Source organism: Oncorhynchus masou, chromosome 11 (genome assembly GCF_036934945.1).
Source record: "Oncorhynchus masou masou isolate Uvic2021 chromosome 11, UVic_Omas_1.1, whole genome shotgun sequence".
Lineage (NCBI taxonomy): Eukaryota > Metazoa > Chordata > Actinopteri > Salmoniformes > Salmonidae > Oncorhynchus > Oncorhynchus masou.
The window spans coordinates 52,926,012-52,953,037 of record NC_088222.1 but is presented as its reverse complement, the minus strand read 5'-3'; the positions used below and the strand labels follow the sequence as shown (position 1 = coordinate 52,953,037).

At 48.2% G+C, this 27,026-nt stretch overlaps 1 protein-coding gene across 3 annotated transcripts in view; it reads right to left on the bottom strand.

Annotated features, from left to right (window-relative positions):
- LOC135548828 (rap guanine nucleotide exchange factor 6-like) overlaps positions 1 to 27,026 on the bottom strand; it is a 137,519-nt gene that overhangs the window by 70,392 nt on the left and 40,101 nt on the right. For 2 of the 3 annotated variants that reach the window (XM_064978793.1, XM_064978794.1), the window contains exons 5-6: positions 17,746 to 17,815; positions 12,136 to 12,267 (exon numbers count right to left, since the gene is read on the bottom strand). In XM_064978793.1, coding sequence (XP_064834865.1) covers positions 12,136 to 12,267; positions 17,746 to 17,815 — 202 coding nt within the window. The remainder of the gene's footprint in view (positions 1 to 12,135; positions 12,268 to 17,745; positions 17,816 to 27,026) is intronic. The other variant, XM_064978795.1, reaches the window with a different exon arrangement.

Sequence of the window (27,026 nt, the reverse complement as noted above, 5' to 3'; positions counted from 1 at the left end):
CCCCCCGGAGAACCTCCCATCGATTTGACGGTTCACCGCAAAGAGCCAACGGCTAATAGGCGGAGGGAGGGAGGGGGGAGGGGAGCCCGGCTGAAAAAGAATGACATCACCTGGGCAGGGAGAGGGATGGGAGGAGGGATAGATGGAGGGAGGAAGAGGAGGAGGGATAGGTGGAGGGAGGAAGAGAGGGGAGAGAGCGAGTGCCAGGGGGAAACTGCATTAGACCGATTGGCTGTCTAGCGGGAGAACCGAGAGAGGGAGACTAGAAAGAAGAGGAGCATCTTTATTGATCAGGCAGCAACATAAAACCTTGTGCATTCAGCCACCTCCACTCCTTTAAATAAATGGCGAAATAACTAAAGAGAGAGAGAAAAAAAAACATAAATCACAGCACGTTATCTGAACACAGAACAGAGGGCGGCAGCACGCGTCTGCTAGGGAAATATGCTAATGCATTGCCTTTCACAAACGCTCCAAATTATGTGCCTGGTTGTGAAATAGGATTTGAAATCGAGTAGATGGCTTTGATTTTGTACCACAGGCGTATTATCCCAGTTGCACTGTGAAGCACACTGCATTATACCTGGGCCAGAGACTGCGGAACCAAAACGAGATATGAGAAAATGTGTACTAATGAAAAGGAAGAGTACGAAACCCTTTCGCTGAAACAAAGAAACCCAAACCTATAAACAGCCACGACTCCCTTATGGAGAGCTGCAGAATGCAGCCGGCGGTGAGGGAGGAAGATGTGAAACTTTCTAAGTCATTAGGTTCTCTACTTCAGCCTGCTGTCGAGTAAATGTGTCCGTGTCGGAAAGTCTTCTCTCACCTGCACCACTGTGCTGAAGAGAGGAATAACTCGAGCCCGTTTCCCCCCGCTCCGCGCGCTACCGCGTGCTGCTAAAGGATGACATCATTCTTTTAGAGAGCAGCCAATAGGAGGCCAGCACATAGAGCCTTTCTGGAAGCGCTGTCTGTAAAGAGGAGAGATGTTTTGCTTGGGGATCTCTCCCTCCACACCCACTCCTACCTGACCCCAGCCCCTCAGCGTGAATAAAATGACCTTTCATGTAATTGATTAGAAGTTGGTAGACGAAGGAGGGAGACAGCGAGCGGGAGCGCGGTTGATGGTGAAAGCCAGCTGCAGCCTCGGTCAGAATCGTGTGGGGGCTCTCCCCTCTTTTTTTCTTTCTGTTTAATACAGGAGGCACAAACACATCTCAGCAAATCCGGTTTTACCATCCACGACTCAAAAAACAAAAACAAAAAGGGAGGCATTCTGCTAATCACTCAATTCCTCCTCAAACAGTCACAGAGGAACCTTGAGGAGTGCCTTTTCATGCAAATCCTTCCAAACCTGCCACCACAAACAAACACAGTCATCAGTTGCATCTACTAACTGCTCTACTGAACAACACCATTTCACAGCCTTTTCTCATGATAAAAAAAGAAAAGAAAATCGCACTGATTCTGAGGCAGTCAAGGCAGCAGAGACAGTTCGCGCAGGATGTACATCCTGTGTGTGTGTGTGTGTATAAGAGAGAGTAATGTGAACAGATAGGCCTAAGCCTAGCAAGATAATGAACAATACCAACATGTCCATGAGCTAAAAACTGCCAACGCAGGGAGGCAGCACCAAGGAGACATGATTGCATCATTCCACAGGCCAGTCATCAGGGGACTTCAGTCAAACAACTGGTCTCCAGCTACAACAGCGCTTCTTGTGAACACTCCATTAGAGTATGTATTGAGAACCAGGAAGGAAGCTATACAAGTTTGCCAAATACATTTAAACTCAGTTTTTTTACAATTCCTGACATTTAATCCTAGGTCAGTTAGGATATCCACTTTATTTGAAGAATGTGAAATGTCAGAATAATAGTAGAGGGAATGATTTATTTCAGCTTTTATTTATTTCATTACATTCCCAGTGGGTCAGAAGTTTACATACACTCAATTAGTATTTGGTAGCATTGCTTTTAACTTTTTCGAGATAGGAGGCGCTCTTTTAATTTTTGGATAAAAAACGTTCCCGTTTTAAACGAGATATTTTGTCACGAAAAGATGCTCGACTATGCATGTAATTGACAGCTTTGGAAAGAAAACACTGACGTTTCCAAAACTGCAAAGATATTATCTGAGAGTGCCCCAGAACTAATGGTACAGGCGAAACCAAGATGAAATTTCATACAGGAAATGGTCCAGATTTTGAATGCGCTGTGTTCCAATGTCTCCTTATATGGCTGTGAATGTGCCAGGAATGAGCCTGCACTTTCTGTCGTTTCCCCAAGGGGTCTGCAGCACTGTGACGTATTTGTAGGCATATCATTGGAAGATTGACCATAAGAGACTACATTTACCAGGTGTCCGCCCGGTGTCCTCCGTCCAAATGATTGCGTAATCTCCAGCTTCATGCACGTTTCCATTTTCTTCAGAGGAGAAAGTCAACTGCCACAAATGATTTATCATCGATAGATATGTGAAAAACACCTTGAGGATTGATTCTAAACAACGTTTGCCATGTTTCTGTCGATATTATGGAGTTAATTTGGGAAAAAGTTTGCATTGTAATGACTTAATTTTCGGGGTTTTTTCTTAACCAAACGTGATGAACAAAACGGAGCGATTTGTCCTACACAAATAATCTTTTGGGAAAAACTGAACATTTGCAATCTAACAGTCTCCTCATTGAAAACATCTGAAGTTCTTCAAAGGTAAATGATTTTATTTGAATGCTTTCTTGTTTTTGTGAAAATGTTGCCTGCTGAATTCTAGGCTTAATGCTATGCTAGCTATCAATACTTTTACACAAATGCTTGTTTAGCTATGGTTCAAAAGCATATTTTGAAAATCTGAGATGACAGTGTTGTTAACAAAAGGCTAAGCTTGAGAGCAAATATATTTATTTCATTTCATTTGCGATTTTCATGAATAGTTAACGTTGCGTTATGGTAATGAGCTTGAGGCTATAAATAGGATCCCGGATACGGGATTGCTCGTCGCAAGAGTTTAAATTGTGTAACTTGGGTCAAACGTTTTGGGTAGCCTTCCACAAGCTTCCCACAATAAGTTGGGTGAATTTTGGCCCATTCCCCCAGACATAGCTGGTGTAACTGAGTCAGGTTTGTAGGCCTCCTTACTCGCACATACTTTTTCAGTTCTGCCCACAAATGTTCTATAGGCTTGAGGTCAGGGCTTTGTGATGGCTTAAGGACAACAAAGTCAAGGTATTGGAGTGGCCATTTTGCCACAACTTTGGAAGTATGCTTGGGTCATTATCCATTTGGAAGACCCATTTGCGAACAAGCTTTAACTTCCTGACTAATGTCGAGATGTTGCTTCAATAAATCCATGTAATTTTCCCTCCTCATGATGCCATCTATTTTGTGAAGTGCACCAGTCCCTCCTGCAGCAAAGCACCCCCACAACATGATGCTGCCACCCCCGTGCTTCACGGTTGTGATGGTGTTCTTCGGCTTGCAAGCCTCCCGCATTTTCCTCCAAACCTAGCAATGGTCATGATGGCCAAACAGTTATATTTTTGTTTCATCAGACCACAGGACATTACTCCAAAAAGTGCAATCTTTGTCCCCATGTGCAGTTGCAAACCGTAGTCTGGCTTTTTGTATGGCGGTTATGGAGCAGTGGCTTCTTCGTTGCTGAGCAGCCTTTCGGGTTAAGTCGATATAGGACTCGATTAACTGTGGATATAGATACTTTTGTACCTGTTTCCTCCAGCATCTTCACAAGGTCCTTTGCTGTTGTTCTGGGATTGATTTGCACTTTTCACACCAAAGTATGTTCATCTCCAGGAGACAGAATAAGTCTCCTTCCTGAGCAGTATGACGGCTGCGTGGTCCCATGGTGTTTATACTTGTGTACTATTGTTTGTACAGATGAATGTGGTACCTTCAGGCGTATGGAAATTACTCCCAGGGATGAACCAGACTTGTGGAGGTCTACAATTGTATTTCCTGTGGTCTTGACTGATTTCTTTTGATTTTCCCATGATGTCAAGCAAAGAGGCACTGAGTTTGAAGTTAAGCCTTGAAATACATCCACATGTACACCTCCAATTGACTCAAATGTCAATTAGCCTATCAGAAGCTTCTAAAGCCATGACATCATTTTCTTGAATTTCCCAGGCTGTTTAAAGGCACAGTCAACTTAGTGTATGTAAACTTCTGACCCACTGGAATTGTGATACAGTGAACTATAAGTGAAATAATCTGTCTGTAAACAATTGTTTGAAAAATTACTTGTCATGCACAAAGTAGATGTCCTAACCGACTTGCCAAAACTATAGTTGATTAACAAGAAATTTGTGGAGTGTTTGGAAAAACGAGTTTTAATGACTCCAACCTAAGTGTATGTAAACTTCCGACTTCAACTGTATACTGTACAATGTCCATCCCTGCTCTGATCAACAAGATTGTGATTCTAATTGGAATGTATAGAGTGTGTGTGTGCATCAGTGTGTGGTGTGTGTTGGGATTTCTCCCATGGGACTCATTGTCCCTGCAGTGCTCAGGAGAATGACAGTGGCGAGACGGGATCCCTCGATATCCCTGAGCCGTAGCAAGGCTCAGTGAACACTGAACAATAACACACACACCCCCGCTAGGCCGCCTCCGTCTGTGTGTGTATGACCATCAAGCTGTGTTGGGTATACTACCACAGACAAACGTGTGTGTGTGTGGGGTGGGGGGGGGGGGGGGCACCGGGCTCACATTCACAGCTAATCAGTTGTGCGCGGACAATTAGAATGTGTGAGCTGCCGAAAGCCCCTCCAGCCTGTTAAAAAAAATGGCCAGCAAAGCAGAATGCTGAGTTCTGCAACTTCCACACAGAGAACGTTTCTTTCTTTCTTCACCAGCCACTTGCATATATTTTGGACCACTGCCTATTTCATTAAATGCAACAACAACGACAAATCATGAATACAATTGGTTCTCCCCAACTAATCTTCCCCTACCAAATACCTCCTGCAACAGTGAACGCAGAAAGTTGCTATTCTAATAACTGGTGTTACACATTTCTTTTTTCTTTTTAAGAGCTTAGAGCAGAAAAATGAAACGTTGCCTTTGGTCTACAGCTCTTTATAGAATGCGTATGATACAAAATAATCCCACGCTTGAGATTCCAGACCACCGTTCCCTCAAATTATTTGGGGTACTGAGCAAATGTTTGGTCTTGTGAGCGGAAACTTGAAACGTTGTGAGAATTTTGTGCAACTTCCAGCGCGCGTGTACAGTGAGGTCGTACCCTTACAATTTTAGACAGTAGCCAATTGGCCATTGTGGTTATTTCTGCATAATGTAGACCTACCAACAAAACCAATGGAGCAAATCCCAGAACATTTTCACATGGAAATAGTTTTTGATTTCTATGATATAGTCTACAGTAACCTGTATGTGGTGGTCAATGCAGGTCTACATTGCATGAAACTTCATTATTATTATTATTATTGTGTTCTTTCTCCCCAATTTCGTGGTATCCAATTGGTAGTTACAGTCTTGTCTCATCGCTGCTACTCCCCTACGGACTCGGGAGAGGTCGAAGGTCGAGAGCCGTGAGTCCTCAGAAGCTTCTTGACACACTGCTAGACTAACCCGGAAGCCAGCCGCACCAATGTGTCGGAAGAAAACACCGTACAACTGGCGACTGTCTCAGTCTGGCAAAGTTAGATGTGTGTTGGTTTGTTGCATTGAAAAGGGTCCGAAAGCACGTTGATTCGATCACAGAGAAAACGTTGATCTATACAGTGCAAACTAATGGTGCGAACTCGGCCAAGTTCAATGTCTTGCGTCTGTGCGCGGCCTGGCATTTCTTCTGCGTGGCAGTCCTGGAGGAAGTGCGCGGCCGCACACACGCGCAACTTAGAGGGAACATTGGTCCAGACCACCAATATGCCCACAGTTTAAACAGGCAAGCCCCTTTGGCCATATGAATAGTTGATGAAGGCTCCATCACAATGCTTTCCTGCTCCACTACCCACACAAAGTGCTCCAGCAGACCGCTGTGCTGTGGTATGGGGTACTGTACTGGGTACCGTTCTCCGGCTTGGAGCCCACTTCTCTCCTGCAAAACAGGAATTCCTGCCTTTTAACAGGGCCTTTCCTTCCCACCCAGTCCCTGTAGAGAGAATGGGGAGATGAGAGGCAAGAGAGAGGGGGGAGGAGAAGAGAGCGAGGAGGAGAGGGAAGAGAGCGAGGAGGAGAGGGAAGAGAGCGAGGAGGAGAGGGGGCAGTGAGAGGGGAAGAGGAGAGAGGAGGAAATGTGTTGCCTGTGTGTGAGCCTGCATGTCTTGGACTGGTGACCCCAGAAGCCACATGGTAAAGTGCCTGCCTGCCTGGCTTGAGCAGAACAGTCCAGCTCCATAGCACTCCAAGTACTATGAAAAATAAGAGGAAAGGGGGGGGGGGGGTCAGCAAGGCTGTCATCTTAGCTACGATGATGTAATCACTAAAATTAGCCCCAGAGGCAGCAGCGGCGCAAGCAGCACAGAGGGAATGATGTTAACATTTAGATGTAGGTCTGGCCTGGATCGTAGCCTGCGGTATCTTCTCAGGTCCCAGATACACTCGCCCTGGTCTGCTTGTTCCCGCCGGTTTCACATGACACACTATCTCCAGGGCTTTACCTTGCATAGACCGGTACTCAAAGTGGCTGGCCTGATAACAGTGTTTTACAGTGTTGTTGCTACAGCTGCTGTGCTCTTATTATGGAATATCAGAGCAGTTAATTACTGTGTTGTAAAAAAGCCTTGTAGTGTTTGTATAACGGTACATCAGCGCAGGCTGGTGTTGTGTGTGTTTGCCTGGTGTGCTGGGGCTGGGAGGCTGAGGGGTGGTGGCTGGGTGGAGGGGGGCTGGGAGGCTGAGGGGAAAGACATGATAAATCACCCAGCAGCCTCAGGCCTCAGTAAAGGGGGGGAGCATGGAAGTGAAAACCCCCAGAGGTCTCCTCTGCTCCCAACCCCCTCTCCGCCTTCCTCCTCTCACCGCCACACCATTGGCCAACATCCCTGCTCTATCCCTCACCCCAGGGGCCGTTTGGCTCTGACAGAGGGGCACACTACGACCCCTGCCGCTCGGGGGTTAAATGTGCATTTTGATAGGACCAGACGGGATAGCGCTAGATGGCGAGATGGAGCGAAGTGGACGTGTGCCACAACATCCCAGACAAGGTCACGGAGAGTAGGGGGACAAGACAGAGAACATCATGCTCACCTCGAAAAGATGACACGAGGTGTCTCTGTGACAGCAAGTCAGCGAGCAGCCATTTGCAGCACGACGTCATGAGACGCATTCCAATGTCATCATGACCTACAGTATTCTACAGAGCCCGGCGGAGATGTGGAGCTGACGTGTAAACTAGCACTGGGATCAGGGTACAGACAGACAGCCCTCTATGTAACACAACCCAGCCAGCAGCGCACTGACTAATCTCTAATGGCTGAACACCTCAGACTCTGATGACACCGAAATACACAGAGATACAACATCCGCCGAGCCCCGATGATTAGTCACTAACCAACGAGCGACTAGCACTGAAGTTACGCTAAAGCTAGGCTGCGTTCCAATAGCCGTGAATGTTTCCACACACGTAGATGCTAACGCTAGCTACGTGACTGGTGGAGGTGCTGGTGCCGGAGAGGTTAGAGGACAGGAAGGGTAAGAGGAAGAGAGGCACAGCCTGCAGCAGGCGTCTTGCAGACTGACAGGAAGTGAAATACCGCAGACCGTTGACTAGCCTAGCGACCTGCTTCTGCTACTAGCTGGGTGTCACGCACCAAGACAAAGCAGAGACGTGCAGACGAGTGATCATCTCTCTCCAACATGAATGTAGCCTAGTCATTCTATTCAGGCCAAGTTGAGACATTCATGGGTCAGTTACCGGGTAGACCAGGTCTCGTAGAAACGTAATGTTCCATGTAATAGTGTCTTGGCTATGAAAGCACTTAGTACATAATTCTGAAGGCCAGGTGAGGTGATGTGTCCTTTTAAGGCATTGTGTGTGTGTGTGTGTGTGTGTGTGTGTGTGTGTGTGTGTGTGTGTGTGTGTGTGTGTGTGTGTGTGTGTGTGTGTGTGTGTGTGTGTGTGTGTGTGTGTGTGTGTGTGTGTAATTGAGGAAGGCAAGAAGGCAATTGATGTCCTAATAAAGTGGGCCAACGGCGTCATCCTTCCGTTCATTCGTCAGCATCCGTATATTAAATCCCATGGTGCATCATGGTAGTAATGCACCCCAGGTCTCCAGGGGGCTTAGCCTGGAGGAGGGTGATATTTCTGGATCAATGACAGCCAATGTCAACAGCTCGTCATAGGGATACTCATCAATTAGGGCCACGGGTAGACACAACGACACAGCTTTTGTCTGGTATACACAACATAGCCTGACGGTCCAGTTTGTTGGCGCTTTAGCCAAGTTGTCTCAATTTGTTCAGCATGAGGAAAGACACCTACACACAAAGTTACAAGTATCTAGGTCAATGTGGGCGTGCGTGTATGTAAGCTTGTAAGAGAAACATGCGTAGAATGTTTTTCCCCCTGAGTCGTACAACAGCTGATGAAACATTGTGTCAGTGTTATTTCCTGTCGCTGGTTGAAAACACAATCTACAATGGATCATCTAAATCAGCAGGTTTTCATAAGTTTTCGGGTTTTTCCCCTCCCACTCACAGACAATCCTAGCAAAATTCTTGATTGATTTGCTAAAAAAAAAAGCTTTAGTTTTCTATTAAAATGAGCACAATGACAGGAAGGTACTTAATTGTTACCCAGAAATGACTTGATATCAATATAAAAACGTCTGCATTGGGGCCTTTAACAGACACCGCCACAGTCAGTGAAGGCAAGCTTCCAACGTACCTGGTTATACGCATAATCCTAAAGGACGACCACAGCAAGCATCAGGGACGGAGAGGGAGAGATGGAGGGACGGAGAGGGAGAGATGGAGGGACGGACGGAGAGGGAGAGATGGAGGGACGGAGAGGGAGAGATGGAGGGACGGAGAGGGAGAGATGGAGGGACGGAGAGGGAGAGATGGAGGGACGGAGAGGGAGAGATGGAGGGACGGAGAGGGAGAGATGGAGGGACGGAGAGATGGAGGGACGGAGGGAGAGATGGAGGGACGGAGAGGGAGAGATGGAGGGACGGAGAGATGGAGGGACGGAGAGGGAGAGATGGAGGGACGGACGGAGAGGGAGAGATGGAGGGACGGAGAGATGGAGGGACGGAGAGGGAGAGATGGAGGGACGGAGAGGGAGAGACAGAGAGGGAGAGATGGAGGGACGGAGAGGGAGAGATGGAGGGACGGAGAGGGAGAGATGGAGGGACGGAGAGGGAGAGATGGAGGGAGGGACGGAGAGGGAGAGATGGAGGGACGGAGAGGGAGAGACAGAGAGGGAGAGATGGAGGGACGGAGAGGGAGAGATGGAGGGACGGAGAGGGAGAGATGGAGGGAGGGACGGAGAGGGAGAGATGGAGGGAGGGACGGAGAGGGAGAGATGGAGGGACGGAGAGGGAGAGACAGAGAGGGAGAGATGGAGGGACGGAGAGGGAGAGATGGAGGGACGGAGAGGGAGAGATGGAGGGACGGAGAGGGAGAGATGGAGGGACGGAGAGGGAGAGATGGAGGGACGGAGAGGGAGAGATGGAGGGACGGAGAGGGAGAGACAAGACATCAGGAGGATCAACAGAGGACAAAAACACAACATGAGTTAACTTATGACTTCACTGTTAAGGCCTTGATCAGTTTGGCTCTGTGATCAGGTGGCTGGTGGTGGGAGGAAGGGAGGCTATGTTTAAGCCAGACTTTATTGACTTTGGCTGGACATCCTTCCGGGACGGGCTGGGCTTCAACAATCCCAGCAGGAGAGGGGACGGGGACGTCGACCGCCTTGTCAGGGGGCGTGATGGAGCATGGGCCGGGGTGATTACTGAGAACAGCAACTGAAACACGGCAGTGCCTGCGCCCAGCGATACTATCAGCAGCATGAGGGAAACTCCCACGACTGACAGGAGGGGAAACCAGGGAGCTGACACACACAGATGCAGATGTATCACCCACACAGGTGTAACAGACACACAGAGACACACACACTCACTCATATGCTGCACTCACACGCAACGCACACACACACCTCCAACAGTTCACACACTACTTGTCAAACACAGTGTAAAGTATTCACACCCCTTGACTTTTTCCACATTTTGTTACGTTACAGCCTTATTCTAAAACCGATCTACACACAATACCCCATAATAACAAAGCAAAAACAGGGTTTAAGACATTTTTGCAAATTTATAAAAATAAACATAAAAAATACCTTATTTACATAAGTATTCAGATCATTTGTATGAGACTCGAAATTGAGCTCAGGTGCATCCTGTTTGCATTGATCATCCTTGATGTTTCTACAACTTGATTGGAGTCCACCTGTGGTAAATTAAATTGATTGCACATGATTTGGAAAGACACACCTGTCTGTATAAGGTCCCACAGTTGACAGTGCATGTCAGAGCAAAAACCAAGCCATGAGGTCGAAGGAATTGTCTGTAGAGCTGCGAGACAGGATTGTGTCTAAGCACAGATCTGGGAAAGGGTACCAAAACATTTCCGCAGCGTTGAAGATCCCTAAGAACACAGTGGCCTCCATCATTCTTAAATGGAAGAAATTTGGAACCACCAAAACCTTTTCTAGAGCTGGCCGCCCGACTAAACTGAGCTATCGGGAGAGAAGAACCTTGGTCAGAGAGGTGACCAAGAACCTGATGGTCACTGGCAGGGCTCCAGAGTTCCTCTGTGGAGATGGGAGAACATTCCAGAAGGACAACCATCTCTGCAGTACTCCACCAATCAGGCCTTTATGGTAGAGTGGCCAGACGGAAGCCACTAATCAGTAAAAAGGCACATGACAGCCAGCATGGAGTTTGCCAAAAGGCACCTAAATGACTCTCAGACAACGAGAAACACGATTCAGTAGTCTGATGAAACCAAGATTGAACTCTTTGGCCTAGCGCCACATCTGGAGGAAACCTGGCACCATCCCTACAGTGAAGCATGGTGGTGGCAGCATCATGCTGTGGGGATGTTTTTCAGCGGCAGGGACTGGGAGACTAGTCAGGCTTGAGGCAAAGATGAACGGAGCAAAGTTCATCTTTGCCGAAAACCTGCTCCACAGCGCTCAGGACCTCAGATTGGGGTGAAGGTTCAGCTTCCAACAGGACAATGACCCTAAGTGCATAGCCAAGTCCTTCAGTGGCCCAGCCAGAGCCCGGACTTGAAACCGATCAAACATCTCTGGAGACATCTGAAAATAGCTGTGCAGCAATGCTCCCCATCCAACCTGACAGATCTTGAGAGGATCTGCAGAGAAGAATGGGAGAAACTCCCCAAATACAGGTGTGCCAAGCTTGTAGCGTCATACCCAAGAAGACTCGAAGCTGTAATCATTGCCAAAGGTGCTTCAACAAAGTACTGAGAAATGGTCTGAATACTTATGTAAATGTGAAATATAAGTTTAAATGGAATAAATGAACGCAAATTTCAAAAAACTGTTTTGCTGTGTCATTATGGGGTATTTTGTGTAGATTGATTAAATTGTGTAAAACAACATTTTAGAATAAGCTTGTAACGTAAAAATGTGGAAAAGGTCAAGGGGTCTGAATACTTTCCGAAGGCACTGTACTTTCCTCACAGCACACACACACACACCATTTCATACTGACACGAATAGCAAGCAAGCCCCCTGCTGAACATGGAACAGGCTTTATAGAGCCGCGGTATTTCCGCGTGGATTAAAACGTAGAATACAGGCATGAAATCGACACAACAATTATTCCTACGTACGTATCCTGGACACATTGGAAGCTGTAGACCAACATCTCAACCACAAACTGCTCTTAGACCTTTACCTGTCACATAACAACCAGTACTTCGTTCAGCCGACTGTTCAACCTTTAATACCTTCCACCACAGCAGTCAACTCTACTTACTCCACACAGAGACCTAAGTACACCGACACCTTGGCTTCCACACTGTTGTCAATGGTATCGTCCTGTCTGAGCCTAGTATAGGTCCTTTAACTTCAGCAACTGTGATAGTGAGTAGGCTATACGTTAGTCCTTACCGTGGGCTCCTGGCCGTCAGTGATCAGTTCCCGCTCTCCCCGGGGGTTGACTTTGCGAAAGCGTCGGCGGGAACGTCTCTGGGACGCCTCCCTCTGCAACGCCCTCTCCTCGACCTCGCTGGCATTGTCCACCTGAAACACATGACCAAGCTGAGCCTCAGCGCTAGAGCTCTGGGTCGGGAGCGCAGGGCCTCCACCACTACTAGACTGTCCCTGTTCTGACTGATCCCAGTTCTGACTGGCTGCTGGTTCTGAGATCTGATCCTGGATCAGGTCCTGTTCAGGCTCCTGGTTGAACATCCAGTTCTTCCACAGCACAGAGAGCCTGTGCAAGCGCAGCGTCATGGGGACGGCATCCACAAGACAGGCGAGAGAAGAGGCGAATATAGACGAGGACGGTATGAGGCGCTCTCTCTAGCTCTCTTCGAGGCTGTGACGAGAATAGCTCTAGTCATTCTGTCTCGGTCTGCTGTCTAGAGTCAGGAGGCTGTTGCTGTTGCTGTACAACAGAACTCACAGTGAGGCCACAGTTTCCTGCAGGAAACCGTCAATATACAAATATCCTCTCCGAGCAGAACAGAACAGAAAAAAAAAGAGAAAAAAAAAAAGATTCCGGCCATACAATTAATTCCTGAGCGCTTTGTACTACTACACTTGTTATTGCTGGGGAATTTATTTCCTTTTCACGTTATATACTGAGTGTACAAAACATTAGGAACACATGCTCTTTCATGACAGACTGACCATGTGAATCCAGGTGAAAGCTATAATCCCTTATTGATGTGACCTGTAAGATCCACCTCAATCAGTTTAGATGAAGGGGAGGAGACAGGTTAAAGAAGGATTTTTAAGCCTTGAGACATTTGAGATTGTGTCTGTGTGCCATTCAAAGGTTGAATGGGCAAGATAAAAGATTGAAGTTCCTTTGAATGAGGTATGGTAGTCGGTGCCAGACGCACCGGTTTGTGTCAAGAACTGCAACGCTGCTGGGATGTTCATGCTCAACAGTTTCCCGTGTGTATCAAGAATGGTCCTCCACCAAAAGGACATCCAGCCAACTTGACAACTGTGGGTAACATTGGAGTCAACATGGGCCAGCATCCCTGTGGAACGCTTTTAACATCTTGTAGAGTCCATGCCCCGAAGAATTGAAGCTGTTCTGAGGGAAAAGGGGGGTGCAACTAAATATTAGGAAGGTGTTCTTAATGTTTTGTACACTCGGTGTATAACCAAAGCTGAGCAAATAGTTTACATTTGTGAAACGGAACTATTGGAAAACTTTGAAACTATGAAAAAAATGTGAGGAAGAATGCTTCAACTGTTCAAGAGTTACATATTTTAAGAGAGTATTTTCACTAGAACAACAACGCTTTTTTGACTGTCATAGTCATACGGTGGGTTTTTACTTTACTTAATTTATTTTTTAAGTCGTTTGAGAGGAGGCTTTACGAGGCCAGAGAGCGGGTTCATCGGGACAGTGGAGGAGCTGATGTAACCTCCCAGTCTTTGTGGTGTGTTTGTAAACCCATCAAACTCTGCTTGTTTGGACACAGTGAGGGCCAAATGCCACCGCCGACCTCGCTGGAGGAAAGAAAAGCGGGAGCCGGAAAAAGAACTTTAAAAACTCAGTTAACAGAAAACATCTGCAGTCGTCTGAACAATGCTGGGCTTCCCCCCCAACTCCTCCCTCTCTCGCTTTCTCTTTCCTTCTCGGAGTCGTGAAATCCCTGCTCACGCAAACCAAACTTTTCCCACTGTATTTTACGCATCACGGGTGGACAATTACGTACACAAGAACACGCTTTATTGTCGACTGTTTCCCTACGCTCAATTACTTCCATGACATTTCTAATTCATATAGGAGTGGGTGAGCCTGGAGTAGAGTGGGATTGAGGAGGAGGATGCAGAGGAGGGTCAGAGTGGGGAGGGTCGTCTGCAATATACAAACCCAACCCAGAGAATGTGTGTGTGTGTGTCTTGGCGTATAGACTGCAGGGCTGTCATCTCTGTGAGCTCCAGTCATCCATCAGGATGTAATGAAACACATGATGGGCACAGAGGATGAGAAGAGATGGGAGAGGCATGACAAGGCCCCGGACCCCTCTCCTCGGCACATCAGCTGGCCGGGACAGACGGTAGAGACTATATGCACACTGCTGACCTGCAAAACAACTAACCACAATCTGAAACTGACCCCTTAACCCCAACCAAAACCTTAAAGGACAAGTCTGCCATTAATAACCAATAATTATGCTGTTAGTATTTATGCACTCCTGTAAGATTTGAAACGCATTCATGTTTTATCGTTTTTAGTCATACTGCACAATTCCTTGTTTTTGTCATTTTAAGCCTCTATTGCCCTCGTCTACAGCATACGCCGATTCCCAGGGTGCATTCCGTCTCCCATGATGCAATTCTCTGCCTAGTTAGCTGTCAGGCCCAGACGTCTAAATATATTGCTCATGTCATAAGTTGAGTGGACTTCGCATTACTTTTGGGTAGTAAATATATTATAATGCTTGCATGAACGTCTTGCTGAATAGATATGTTCATGTCATTATCACCAATCAACTGCAATACACCATTTATCTTTAGTTTTATGCAGCAACGCTCCCCATCCAACCTGACAGAGCTTTAGATTTGTCATTATTGGGGTATTGTGTGTAGATTGACTAGGGGAAAAAAACAAGTTAATCCATTTTAGAATGAGGCTGTAATGTAACAAAATGTGGAAAAAGTCAAGGGGTCTGAATACTTCCCGAACGCACTGTACATTTCTCGAGCGGTAAAGCTTCGCGTGTTGTGCCGCACACGGGACTCAAGCATTTTTCGGCTTTGTTTAGGCTACAGAGACCGGCATTAAAGGAGATAAATGGACTCTGACAATAGGCCTACAGTAAAAGGCACGCTGGATAAAGTCCGTTGCATTTTGAAAAGTAGACGGCGACAGTGTTGTGTTTATGTGGAGTTCCCTTGTGCATGTTGTCGCGCGCGCAGGAGGCCCACGGCTGTTGCGACAGTGTTGTGTTTATGTGGAGTTCCCTTGTGCATGTTGTCGCGCGCGCAGGAGGCCCACGGCTGTTGCGACAGTGTTGTGTTTATGTGGAGTTCCCTTGTGCATGTTGTCGCGCGCAGGAGGCCCACGGCTGTTGCGACAGTGTTGTGTTTATGTGGAGTTCCCTTGTGCATGTTGTCGCGCGCGCAGGAGGCCCACGGCTGTTGCGACAGTGTTGTGTTTATGTGGAGTTCCCTTGTGCATGTTGTCGCGCGCGCAGGAGGCCCACGGCTGTTGCGACAGTGTTGTGTTTATGTGGAGTTCCCTTGTGCATGTTGTCGCGTGCGCAGGAGGCCCACGGCTGTTGTTTCCTGCTTGCTTGGCAGAGTTCGCAGGAAAGGTCAAACTGTGAACCCCGTGACCCAAATTGATCACATGAAATGTATACGTCGTATCTCACAATCGATTGGGCCTCCCGAATTTAGCACGTTGGCAGTGACAGAATGCTTATTTTTGGTCGTTGTAGATGTGCAGCATTCCACAAAGTTCTATCTAGCGCTGTAGCGGGGGGAGGGGTGTAAAACCTTGCGACCTCGCTCTAGCTCCCTCTCCCTTAGTGAGATAGTGCTGGACTGTCTGTCAAAGTGTGCACCTAAGTCAGAGAGTTTTAGCCATGCTCTTTTCTCGGCAACGGACAGACAAGGTTTTTTCCTGCAGAGACCACTCATGTGTGCTTGTGCGTGCGTTAGCCACTAACACGCGTGTGCAACTAACACGCGTGTGCAACAGCAAGGGAGAGGAAAGCCCACACGTCAAGGCTGTGCTGTAAAAGCATGGCCATTTAGCCTGTCACTAGAGATTAACAGAGAAACGGACCCCACTTGTCACAGATACGGGGCGCAAAGATTTTCTGTCATGGTTGAAATGTATTGAATAGCAACTCTAGGAGGGGTTGGTTTAGGGAACAGCACATGCTGCTGTAATGAAAAACCAACCAGACTGAAAGCCTAACTGACTGAGCATCACAACCTAACATTAAAGCACTTTTAAGGACTAAAAACTGTAATAACACACATAGTAGTAAACAGAACGTCTCAACTCTGAACAGTGTTGTTCACCAAGAGTCTGTCCATGTGGAGAGATATTTCCTGCTTGGACCATTAACCTGTTATCTCCTGGATGGGCCGGTCTCGGTGCGTGAACTACAAGGAAGGCAGGCAGTCAGAGTAAAATGCCAGACATCTCCAACGAGTCCAACCACTGGCCGGGCTGCGCAAATGACATGAGCAGTTAGTCTGTGATAATTCCCCAGAACTCAATCAGCTAATTGGTTGGAATGTGAGTGATTTGACTGAGTGGTGCAGCAGCGTGAGTGAGGAGAGGGAACCTGAGTGAGTGAGTGTTTGTGTGTGTGTCTGCGTGACTGTCTGTATTGGCTCAGGTTCCCTCCATTACCTGCCCTGGAATATTAAATGGGAACGAATGTCCTTTTCAGTCATGCAACATGGCTTCATTTGAACACACATGTAGTGGCTCAGCATTAGGCACGGCTAGGCTGTTCAGGAATGCACTGAGGCCACAATTCGGTGTGGGAATGATGCAAAACGCATGTCCCTTAAAATAGTCAGTCATGTAAAGGTACATGATTGACACCTTTGAACTAAAGTGATTATTCTCCAATGACTTTGCTACGACGCCATCAATGAAGGGTTCGTTCCCAATATTCCCTGTCTCATTTCATTCTCTCTCTGCTGCCCGTGTGGACTGATCCAACAGCACCCACAACACTGGCTGTGGTTATTAGCAGTCCTACGGACGATAGGGTGAGGAAATGGGCGTATAGGAACAACAAGCAAGCAGCTTACGTAATGCCCCCCCCCCCCCGGGGCACAGGTAATCAGCCAGTCCATCTGCACACGGTGAAGACTTTCATTTCCCCCCCCCCCCCATACCCCTCCTCTAGTGGATGATAACCAGCAGACGGACAGAGGACCAAGACCAGCAGGCCAAATCTAATAGAGGAGCTCATTTCCTGCTTCCTCCCTCGCTCCTTGCCTCTGCTTCAGATGCAGCGGTGCGCCAGGCTCGCTGGACAGGCTGCTCAGGGAGATGGCTCAAGTAGATTGCTGTACCTGCCCCGGCCCCCTGACCGGTGTGCTGGAACTATGACGAGCTGTCGTTGCCTCGCAGACAGACAGACACACGTCAACGTAGGCCTGCGCACTGATTGGGTGCCTTTGAGGGCATGGCATCGGACGAAGCTGATATACTCCTGGAGATGAGAGATTCAGGACAACAATCTAATTCTCTAGGAGCTGTGTGCATTTCCTTTGCCTGGCGACCCAGACCCCTCGCCCCGGCCAAACGCTACGTCACGCGCCCATGGGTGTTAATTTCTTTTCCTCAATGAGTCCGGATCCGAGATCCCCCCCCCCCAACGATTTCTAGACCGCACTTGGGTAAAGCGGCTTCCCACCGCCACAAGTCACTGTTTTTGTTCCTGTCTTTCTGTACTGAGTCGGTAGATATGGAGAAAGGGAGAGAGAGGGAGAGAAAGGGAGAGAGAGGGAGAGAAGGAGAGAGCGCAAGCGGGACGAAGCGGCGGCTCAACTCACCACGATCATTTCTGTCGGCTCTAAAGTGATGCATTCACAGCCTCGCCTGCCCCCCAGCTGCTTGCCAAAGCTGTGGGGAGAGAGAACACACAGCACAGAGGACAACAGAGTGTTAAACCAAGAGGCAGAGAGACGTCTTCACATGGCCAGGGTGGCACCCACCCACGTCCTGTACAACACTGAATACACTTTGACATAGCAAATTAGAGATGCTGATTTTCAGTGGCAGCTTCAATGTATTGCAGATTCAGTCAATACTGATGTCTGTGTCCGCGAATACAAACCTCCAATTCAAGCAACAACAGGCCTATTTCTAAGAGTGATCCAGAGAAATCAACACTCATTCTCCGCTAAGGCATTGAGTTGAACTGGAATTTGTCATTTAGTGCCAGGCTAAAGTTGAAGAAAAACAAATTCCACCTTTAACTAGACAAGTCAGTTAAGAAGAAATTCATATTTACAATGACGGCCTACCGGGGAACAGTGGGCTTAGCTGCCTTGTTCAGGACGCAGGACGACAGAGTTCTACCTCCTCAGCTCGGGGATTCGATCCGGCAACCTTTCGATTACTGGCCCAACGCTCAAACCACCAGGCTACCTGCTGCCTGCTCTCTCAGCGGGATGCTTTTTAAACAAATGAAGTTCATGCTTGTTTAACAAATAAAAGGATTGGTAGAAGAACAGGTTCATAGTGAGTCAACTGCTCCCCTCTGGACAACAACCTCATGTTCGACTAGGATCACGAATGAGCTTATTGGTCTCCACACAACACCGGGCAGCGTCCCAAATTCCCAATATAGTACACCACTTTTGACCAAGGCCCATCGTGCACTACTTTTGACGAGAGCGCATGCGCATATATATATTATTATATATTATATATGGAACATGGTTGCTATTTGGGACAAACGACAGGACTCAACCGCTTCACTGGTTGCGCACCACCAAAAACACAACAGGCTGGCTCAGATGGCCTCCACACTTCTCTTTTCAGATCAAATCACACGGTATAATAGTATCACAGTCAGCCCAGTGACTTCCCCATTCACAGGAATGGGGCGGGTTCTCTGTACCATGATTTCCTCATGAGTTACCAAACCAGTCACTAACTAATTCAACCAAACGGGGAAGTGTGCGAGGAGAGGAGATAGAACACAATCAGAAAGAAGCAGATGGCGCCAAAAATAATGGCGCCCCAATTAAGAGCGAAAGCGAGGACTTCAGCACTGAAGCGACTGCTCTGTGAGACTCACTGATTTTAATTACGAGACGCGTGCTGAGCAAGAACAGTCCCGTATCGTACCTTTCTACTCTCTTTGTCATGGACTGTGTGCTCTTCCTCTCAGTGGCCGATGTGACATGTCATTTAAGCGTGTTCTCCCTATCCCAGTCTGTTGTCCTCACTTGCTTCAAGATGTCCACCATTGCTCCTGTACCCAAGAAAGCAAAAAGGTAGCTGAACTAAATGACTGATTGCCCAGTACCACTCACTTCTGTCATCGTGAAGCGTTTTGAGAGGCTAGTTAAGGATCCTATCACCTCCACCTTACCAGGCACTCTTGACCCACTACAATTCGCATATCGCCCCAACAGGTCCACAGATGACACAATCGCCATCGCACTGCACACTGCCCTCTCCCACCTGGGCAAGAGAAGAACCTATGTAAGAATGCCGTTCATTTGACTACAGCTCAGCCTTCAACCCCATAGTGCCCTCCAAGCTCATCACTAAGCTCAGGGCCCTGGTTCTGAACTTCCTGACGGGCTGACCCCAAGTGGTTGGGCGCTATCCAGATTTTCATATCGTCATACCATCATTCTATCATCCCGGGATTTAGGGTATTGCCGCTGAGCACACAAGGGGGCACCAAAATTAAAAAACAAAACAAAAAAAATCACATTGGGCATCTATTGCCAGAATGCAAACAAAATGATGTAGAGAATTTCTATGGAGGCTGTGGCTAAGTATGCTAACGATCGCAAACAACAACAAAAAAACGAAAAATTGTAAAGACAGCCACAAGAGCATTTTTTATTGTAAATAAGAATAGGATGTTTAAAACCACTTCTACATTAATATGGATGCGGACATGATTACGAATAGTCCTGAATGAACTGTGAACTGTGATTAGTGAGAAACTGAGAAGCACAACTATCATACGGCTCCTAAAATGCTAACCTCCCATGTTATTGTAATGGTGAGAGGGGAAAGGGGGATGCCTGGTCAGTTGTACAACCGAATGCACTCAACTGAAATGTGTCTTCCTCATTTAACCCAACCCCAAAGGTTAGCATGTCTTGGCGGTGTGATATTTCCGCCTCTAGCTTTCTCACTCATCATTATTCACCATTCATTCAGGACTACCCGTAATAATTCAGATTGACGTAGAAGTGTTTGGAAACATATTCTATTTGTATTTACAATAAAAGTCACTCCATAATGACAATACATTATTTACCATTCGGTTTCTATTGGGCACAAAATCATCTGAAACGCAAACCAAAACAAACAAATGCATCCAACAAGTGTGTAGAGCCACAAGCCTGGGACCAAATAGTACACTTGACTACTTTAATACACATAAAGTGAATTTGTCCCAATACTTTCAGTCCCCTAAAATGGGAGAACTATGTACAAAAAGTGCTGTAATTTCTAAAGGGTTCAACCGATATGGGATGAAAATACCCTCAAATTAAAGCTGACAGTCTGCACTTTAACCTCATTGTCATTGTATCATTTCAAATCCAAAGTGCTGGACTGCAGAGCCAAAACAACCAAAACATTTTCACTGTGCCAATAATTATGGAGGGTACTGTAAATAACTTATCTTTATATTCCAGTCTCTGACACTGCTCTTTCTGAATGTCTTTATTTTTGAATTTCGTGACCAATAAAAGGTCGATTTTATTTAAATTTGTCCGCGTACCAAACGGCATCTTATTTTCGAAATAGTGCACTACTTTTGACCAGGGCACGACAGGGAATAGGTTGCCATTGGGACGAAGCCCTACTTACCCAGCCCAAAGAGAGAGATGCTCTAATCGAGGGTGGATTCACACAACAAGAACGGCACATGTTCCCCGGCAGTTTGATTTGAGACAGATCTCCAATGAAAGAAAGTGTTTCTTCATTTGGTGTCCGCCGATGAAAAAAAAAAAAAAATTTCATTACACAAGAATGTTTCTGATTTCTGAGAATGGAATCCACCCTGCAAAGGAACCATTACATAAACATTGGGAAATATCAAAGCTTGTGTGTAAACTAATTTGCCAGGTGAAATGGTAGGTTTCTAACTAAGCCGTGGGTCTGGTAGCCTGATGTCATCAACATGCTCAGTGTGTGTGAGACTGAAACTTCCACTGTTGCAATATGTCCCAGAATCCTGGGCATCATATCGTGCCAGGGGGCAAGACTTAAGGCTCTTTTCTTAAACAGTCAAACATATGTTTACATTGCCAAAGCAAGTGACATAGATAATAAACAAAAGTGAAATAAACAATTAAAAATGTACAGTAAACATCACTCACAAAAGTTTCAAAGGAATAGAGACATATCAAATGTCATATTATGTCTATGTACAGTGTTCTAACAATGTGCAAATATTTTTTTTAAAGCACAAAAGGGAAAATAAATAAACAATTATGGGTTGTATTTCGCGCCTCTCCCTCTCTCTCTCTCTCTGCGCGCCTCTCCCTCTCTCTCTGCGCGCTCTCTCCCTCTCTCTCTGCGCGCCTCTCCCTCTCTCTCTGCGCGCCTCTCCCTCTCTCTCTGCGCGCCTCTCCCTCTCTCTCTGCGCGCCTCTCCCTCTCTCTCTGCGCGCCTCTCCTCTCTCTCTCTGCGCGCCTCTCCCTCTCTCTTTCTGCGCGCCTCTCCCTCTCTCTCTCTCTGCGCGCCTCTCCTCTCTCTCTCTCTCTTTCTGCGCGCCTCTCCCTCTCTCTCTCTCTCTCTTTCTGCGCGCCTCTCCCTCTCTCTCTCTCTCTCTTTCTGCGCGCCTCTCCCTCTCTCTCTCTCTCTTTCTGCGCGCCTCTCCCTCTCTCTCTCTCTCTTTCTGCGCCTCTCCCTCTCTGCGCCTCTCCCCTCTCTCTCTCTCTCTCTTTCTGCGCGCCTCTCCCTCTCTCTCTCTCTCTCTTTCTGTGCGCCTCTCCCTCTCTCTCTCTCTCTTTCTGCGCGCCTCTACCTCTCTCTCTCTCTTTCTGCGCGCCCCTCTCTCTCTTTTTCTGCGCGCCTCTCCCTCTCTCTCTCTTTCTGTGCGCCTCTCCCTCTCTCTCTGCACACACACACACACACACACACACACACACACACACACACACACGTTCTTCTATGGTGGAAGGTTAATGCACAATACCTGCGGTATCCACAGGTTTTTTCAAAGTTAAGTTGGAAGAGGACAGAGTTAGTTTCTTGGGGTTTGGAAGGTGTGGTGCGCACGATGTCCTCTCAGCCTAGCGAGGAGGAGACGTTGTCGATACGGCATGGATTAAGATGTTCCTGAGAATGGAGTTAAAGTGGAGGAGATTCTGTTCGCAGTCGGTGAACAGGTAGGATCTGAATTTATACATTCCGCTTCTAAAATGAACCTAGCTGTGGTTGTGTTCATGAAAAGAACAAATTTGGTTGGTGGGCTAATTGCTAGTGGAATATTTGTAAGGGGTGAGTTGGTGCCAACTTCGCCTCGTTCTACCCGTTCAACAAGAGTGGTAGTTGCAAATTTGCCTCCGTTTATTACAGTAGCTCAAATCAGGAAAGAGCAAGTTTGGTAAGTTTGCTAGCGGTTTTCGTGGAATTTCGGCAGGTTTTCAGGCAGATGCTGTTAAGCACGTTGTTTCATTCTGGAGGCAAGTTTATGTTTTTGACTAACAATGAGCAACAGCTAAATGTGCATTTTAAAGTGAGGCATGGGGAGGGGCTCTATCCAGGGTTTGCCAGCACAGATAGTCTGCAGTGTTTTGAGTGGATTTGAGGCATAAGAGCTTGCATGCCCACATAAAGACCGTAAACAAGGTGAGGGTACAAGCGCCAGTGGGGGAAATTGAGGTCAACATGCAGGGGGCAATGAGACGCAGACAGCAGAGGCTGGGCCCAATCATGCCTGTGATGGTGGTGTAGATGAGGGTGGGTCTAGTCATGCCAGAGATGGTGCGTTAGCTGAGGCTGGGTCTAGTCATGCCAGGGATGGTGATGTAGCTGAGGCTGGGACTAGTCATGCCAGGGATGAGGCTGGGTCTAGTCATGCCAGGGATGGTGGTGTAGATGAGGCTGGGTCTAGTCATGCCAGGGATGGTGGTGTAGATGAGGCTGGGTCTAGTCATGCCTGTGATGGTGGGTTAGCTGAGGCTGGGTCTAGTCATGCCTGTGATGGTGGGTTAGCTGAGGCTGGGTCTAGTCATGCCAGGGATGGTGATGTAGCTGAGGCTGGGTCTAGTCATGCCAGAGATGGTGGGTTAGCTGAGGCTGGGTCTAGTCATGCCAGAGATGGTGGGTTAGCTGAGGCTGGGTCTAGTCATGCCAGGGATGGTGGGTTAGCTGAGGCTGGGTCTAGTCATGCCAGAGATGGTGGGTTAGCTGAGGCTGGGTCTAGTCATGCCAGGGATGGTGGGTTAGCTGAGGCTGGGTCTAGTCATGCTATGGATGGTGGTGTAGATGAGGCTGGGTCTAGTCATGCCAGGGATGGTGGTGTAGCTGAGGCTGGGTCTAGTCATGCTATGGATGGTGGTGTAGATGAGGCTGGGTCTAGTCATGCCAGAGATGGTGGGTTAGCTGAGGCTGGGTCTAGTCATGCCAGGGATGGTGGGTTAGCTGAGGCTGGGTCTAGTCATGCCAGGGATGGTGATGTAGCTGAGGCTGGGTCTAGTCATGCCAGGGATGGTGGTGTAGCTGAGGCTGGGTCTAGTCATGCCAGGGATGGGGGTGTAGCTGAGGCTGGGTCTAGTCATGCCAGAGATGGTGGGTTAGCTGAGGCTGGGTCTAGTCATGCCAGGGATGGTGGGTTAGCTGAGGCTGGGTCTAGTCATGCCAGGGATGGTGATGTAGCTGACGCTGGGCCTAGTCATGCCAGAGATGGTGGGTTAGCTGAGGCTGGGTCTAGTCATGCTATGGATGGTGGTGTAGATGAGGCTGGGTCTAGTCATGCCAGAGATGGTGGGTTAGCTGAGGCTGGGTCTAGTCATGCTATGGATGGTGGTGTAGATGAGGCTGGGTCTAGTCATGCCAGAGATGGTGGGTTAGCTGAGGCTGGGTCTAGTCATGCCAGGGATGGTGGTGTAGCTGAGGCTGGGTCTAGTCATGCCAGGGATGGTGGTGTAGATGAGGCTGGGTCTAGTCATGCCAGGGATGGTGGGTTAGCTGAGGCTGGGTCTAGTCATGCTATGGATGGTGGTGTAGATGAGGCTGGGTCTAGTCATGCCAGGGATGGTGGGTTAGCTGAGGCTGGGTCTAGTCATGCCAGGGATGGTGATGTAGCTGAGGCTGGGTCTAGTCATGCCAGGGATGGTGGTGTAGATGAGGCTGGGTCTAGTCATGCCAGGGATGGTGGGTTAGCTGAGGCTGGGTCTAGTCATGCCAGGGATGGTGATGTAGATGAGGCTGGGTCTAGTCATGCCAGGGATGGTGGGTTAGCTGAGGCTGGGTCTAGTCATGCCAGGGATGGTGGGTTAGCTGAGGCTGGGTCTAGTCATGCCAGGGATGGTGATGTAGCTGAGGCTGGGTCTAGTCATGCCAGGGATGGTGATGTAGCTGAGGCTGGGTCTAGTCATGCCAGGGATGGTGATGTAGCTGAGGCTGGGTCTAGTCATGCCAGGGATGGTGATGTAGCTGAGGCTGGGTCTAGTCATGCCAGGGATGGTGGTGTAGATGAGGCTGGGTCTAGTCATGCCAGAGATGGTGGGTTAGCTGAGGCTGGGTCTAGTCATGCCAGGGATGGTGGTGTAGATGAGGCTGGGTCTAGTCATGCCAGAGATGGTGGGTTAGCTGAGGCTGGGTCTAGTCATGCCAGGGATGGTGGTGTAGATGAGGCTGGGTCTAGTCATGCCAGAGATGGTGGGTTAGCTGAGGCTGGGTCTAGTCATGCCAGAGATGGTGGGTTAGCTGAGGCTGGGTCTAGTCATGCCAGAGATGGTGGGTTAGCTGAGGCTGGGTCTAGTCATGCCAGGGATGGTGGGTTTGCTGAAGCTGGGTCTAGTCATGCCAGGGATGGTGGGTTAGCTGAGGCTGGGACTCGTCATGCCAGAGATGAGGCTGGGACTCGTCATGCCAGAGATGAGGCTGGGACTCACCATGCCAGAGATGAGGCTGGGACTCGCCATGCCAGAGATGAGGCTGGGACTCGCCATGCCAGAGATGAGGCTGGGACTCGCCATGCCAGAGATGAGGCTGGGACTCGCCATGCCAGAGATGAGGCTGGGACTCGCCATGCCAGAGATGAGGCTGGGACTCGCCATGCCAGAGATGAGGCTGGGACTCGCCATGCCAGAGATGAGGCTGGGACTCGTCATGCCAGAGATGAGGCTGGGACTCGTCATGCCAGAGATGAGGCTGGGACTCGTCATGCCAGAGATGAGGCTGGGACTCGTCATGCCAGAGATGAGGCTGGGACTCGTCATGCCAGAGATGAGGCTGGGACTCGTCATGCCAGAGATGAGGCTGGGACTCGTCATGCCAGAGATGAGGCTGGGACTCGTCATGCCAGAGATGAGGCTGGGACTCGTCATGCCAGAGATGAGGCTGGGACTCGTCATGCCAGAGATGAGGCTGGGACTCGTCATGCCAGAGATGAGGCTGGGACTCGTCATGCCAGGGATGGTGGGTTAGCTGAGGGTGGGTCTAGTCAGGTTATGCTAGTGGGGAGAGAAGAGTGGGGAAGTGCAAGAGACCGGGGGGGGGGGGGTGTCAAGCTAAAAGGAAAAAAGGGGGAGAAGGAGGTGGGAGGGGAGATGCTGGTGCGGTCAAAGGCACCAGGGAACCTTTGCCTGGTTCTCGGGGGGGGGGGGTGGGGGACTCCTCTTCAATGGGTCCAGAGCTTACGGCCAGTCAAGCAGAGGGGTCAAAGAACATGTTGGAGGGAGCTGACAAGGTTCCTGAATGAGAAAAAAAGTTAACCTTGAGGTTGTTTTTTTCTGATCCGAGAAAGTTGGTAAAAACAGTACAACATGCTATGAAAAATGAGGGGCATGGTGTCCTCTCACCCAGGAAACAGTTTAGGTTGAGGAAGTGGGTCACCAGTGTGTAAAGGTCTACCTTCAGACACTGTTTAGATGTATAGTTTCTTTCTGACACTGGGGCTTTTGGAGCTTTGCTATTGGTCTCTTTCTTTCCTGGCTTTCCTCCCACTTCTTATGGAGACTCTGGGTAGGATCGCTCAACATATATGGAGCTTTGCTATTGGCCTCTTTCTTTCCTGGCTTTCCTCCCACTTCTTATGGAGACTCTGGGTAGGATCGCTCAACATATATGGAGCCAGAGATGTGGGAAAGAGGAGTGTGTTGGGTGAATATGTAAAACCCCCAAAAAGTACAAGTGTTGTTTCTGCAGGAGACGCATAGTGACGTGGTGAATGGAGTAGATTGGGGGCTCTGGTGAAAAGGGGAAGTGTGTTGAGCCATGGGACAAATTTTAGTGCAGGGGTGGTAGTCCTTTTTGTAAAAGAGGTCTGAAATGGGGAAGAGCCTCATTCAGTGTCAGTGGGAGTGTTAAGGGACGATCATTAATCAGTTTGACCAAGTGGATGTTTGGAGAACTAAACATCCCAACACAAGACAGTGTACATGGGTGAAGGTTTTTGGGTCTAGGGTGAGTGCAGCCGGACTCGATCGTTTTTACATGTCCAGGAATCAGAGCAATAGGCTGTTGGGCGCTACCATTCTCCCGGTGGGGTTTTCAGATCACCACATAACCATGGCTCGGCTGTCTATTTCACCGGGGCCTCGGCAAGCATCCTATTGGAAGATTAATGGAAAGGCGTTTGATCAGGTTTCCAGACTTTTTGGTAAAGGTGGGGGTAGCGAAGAGCATCTCTCGCTCTCTCTGTGCCTCTCTTGTTTTTAAATTCAATTGACATGGCAAGTTAAAAATGACTTACATTGTCAAAGTATACATACATACCATACATACCATACATACATACAGTGGGGCAAGTTCTCCCACTTAAAAAGATGAGGCCTGTAATTTTCATCATAGGTACACTTCAACTATGACAGACAAAATGAGATTCTTTCTCTCCAGAAAATCACATTGTAGGATTTTTTATTAATTTATTTGCAAATTATGGTGGAAAATAAGTATT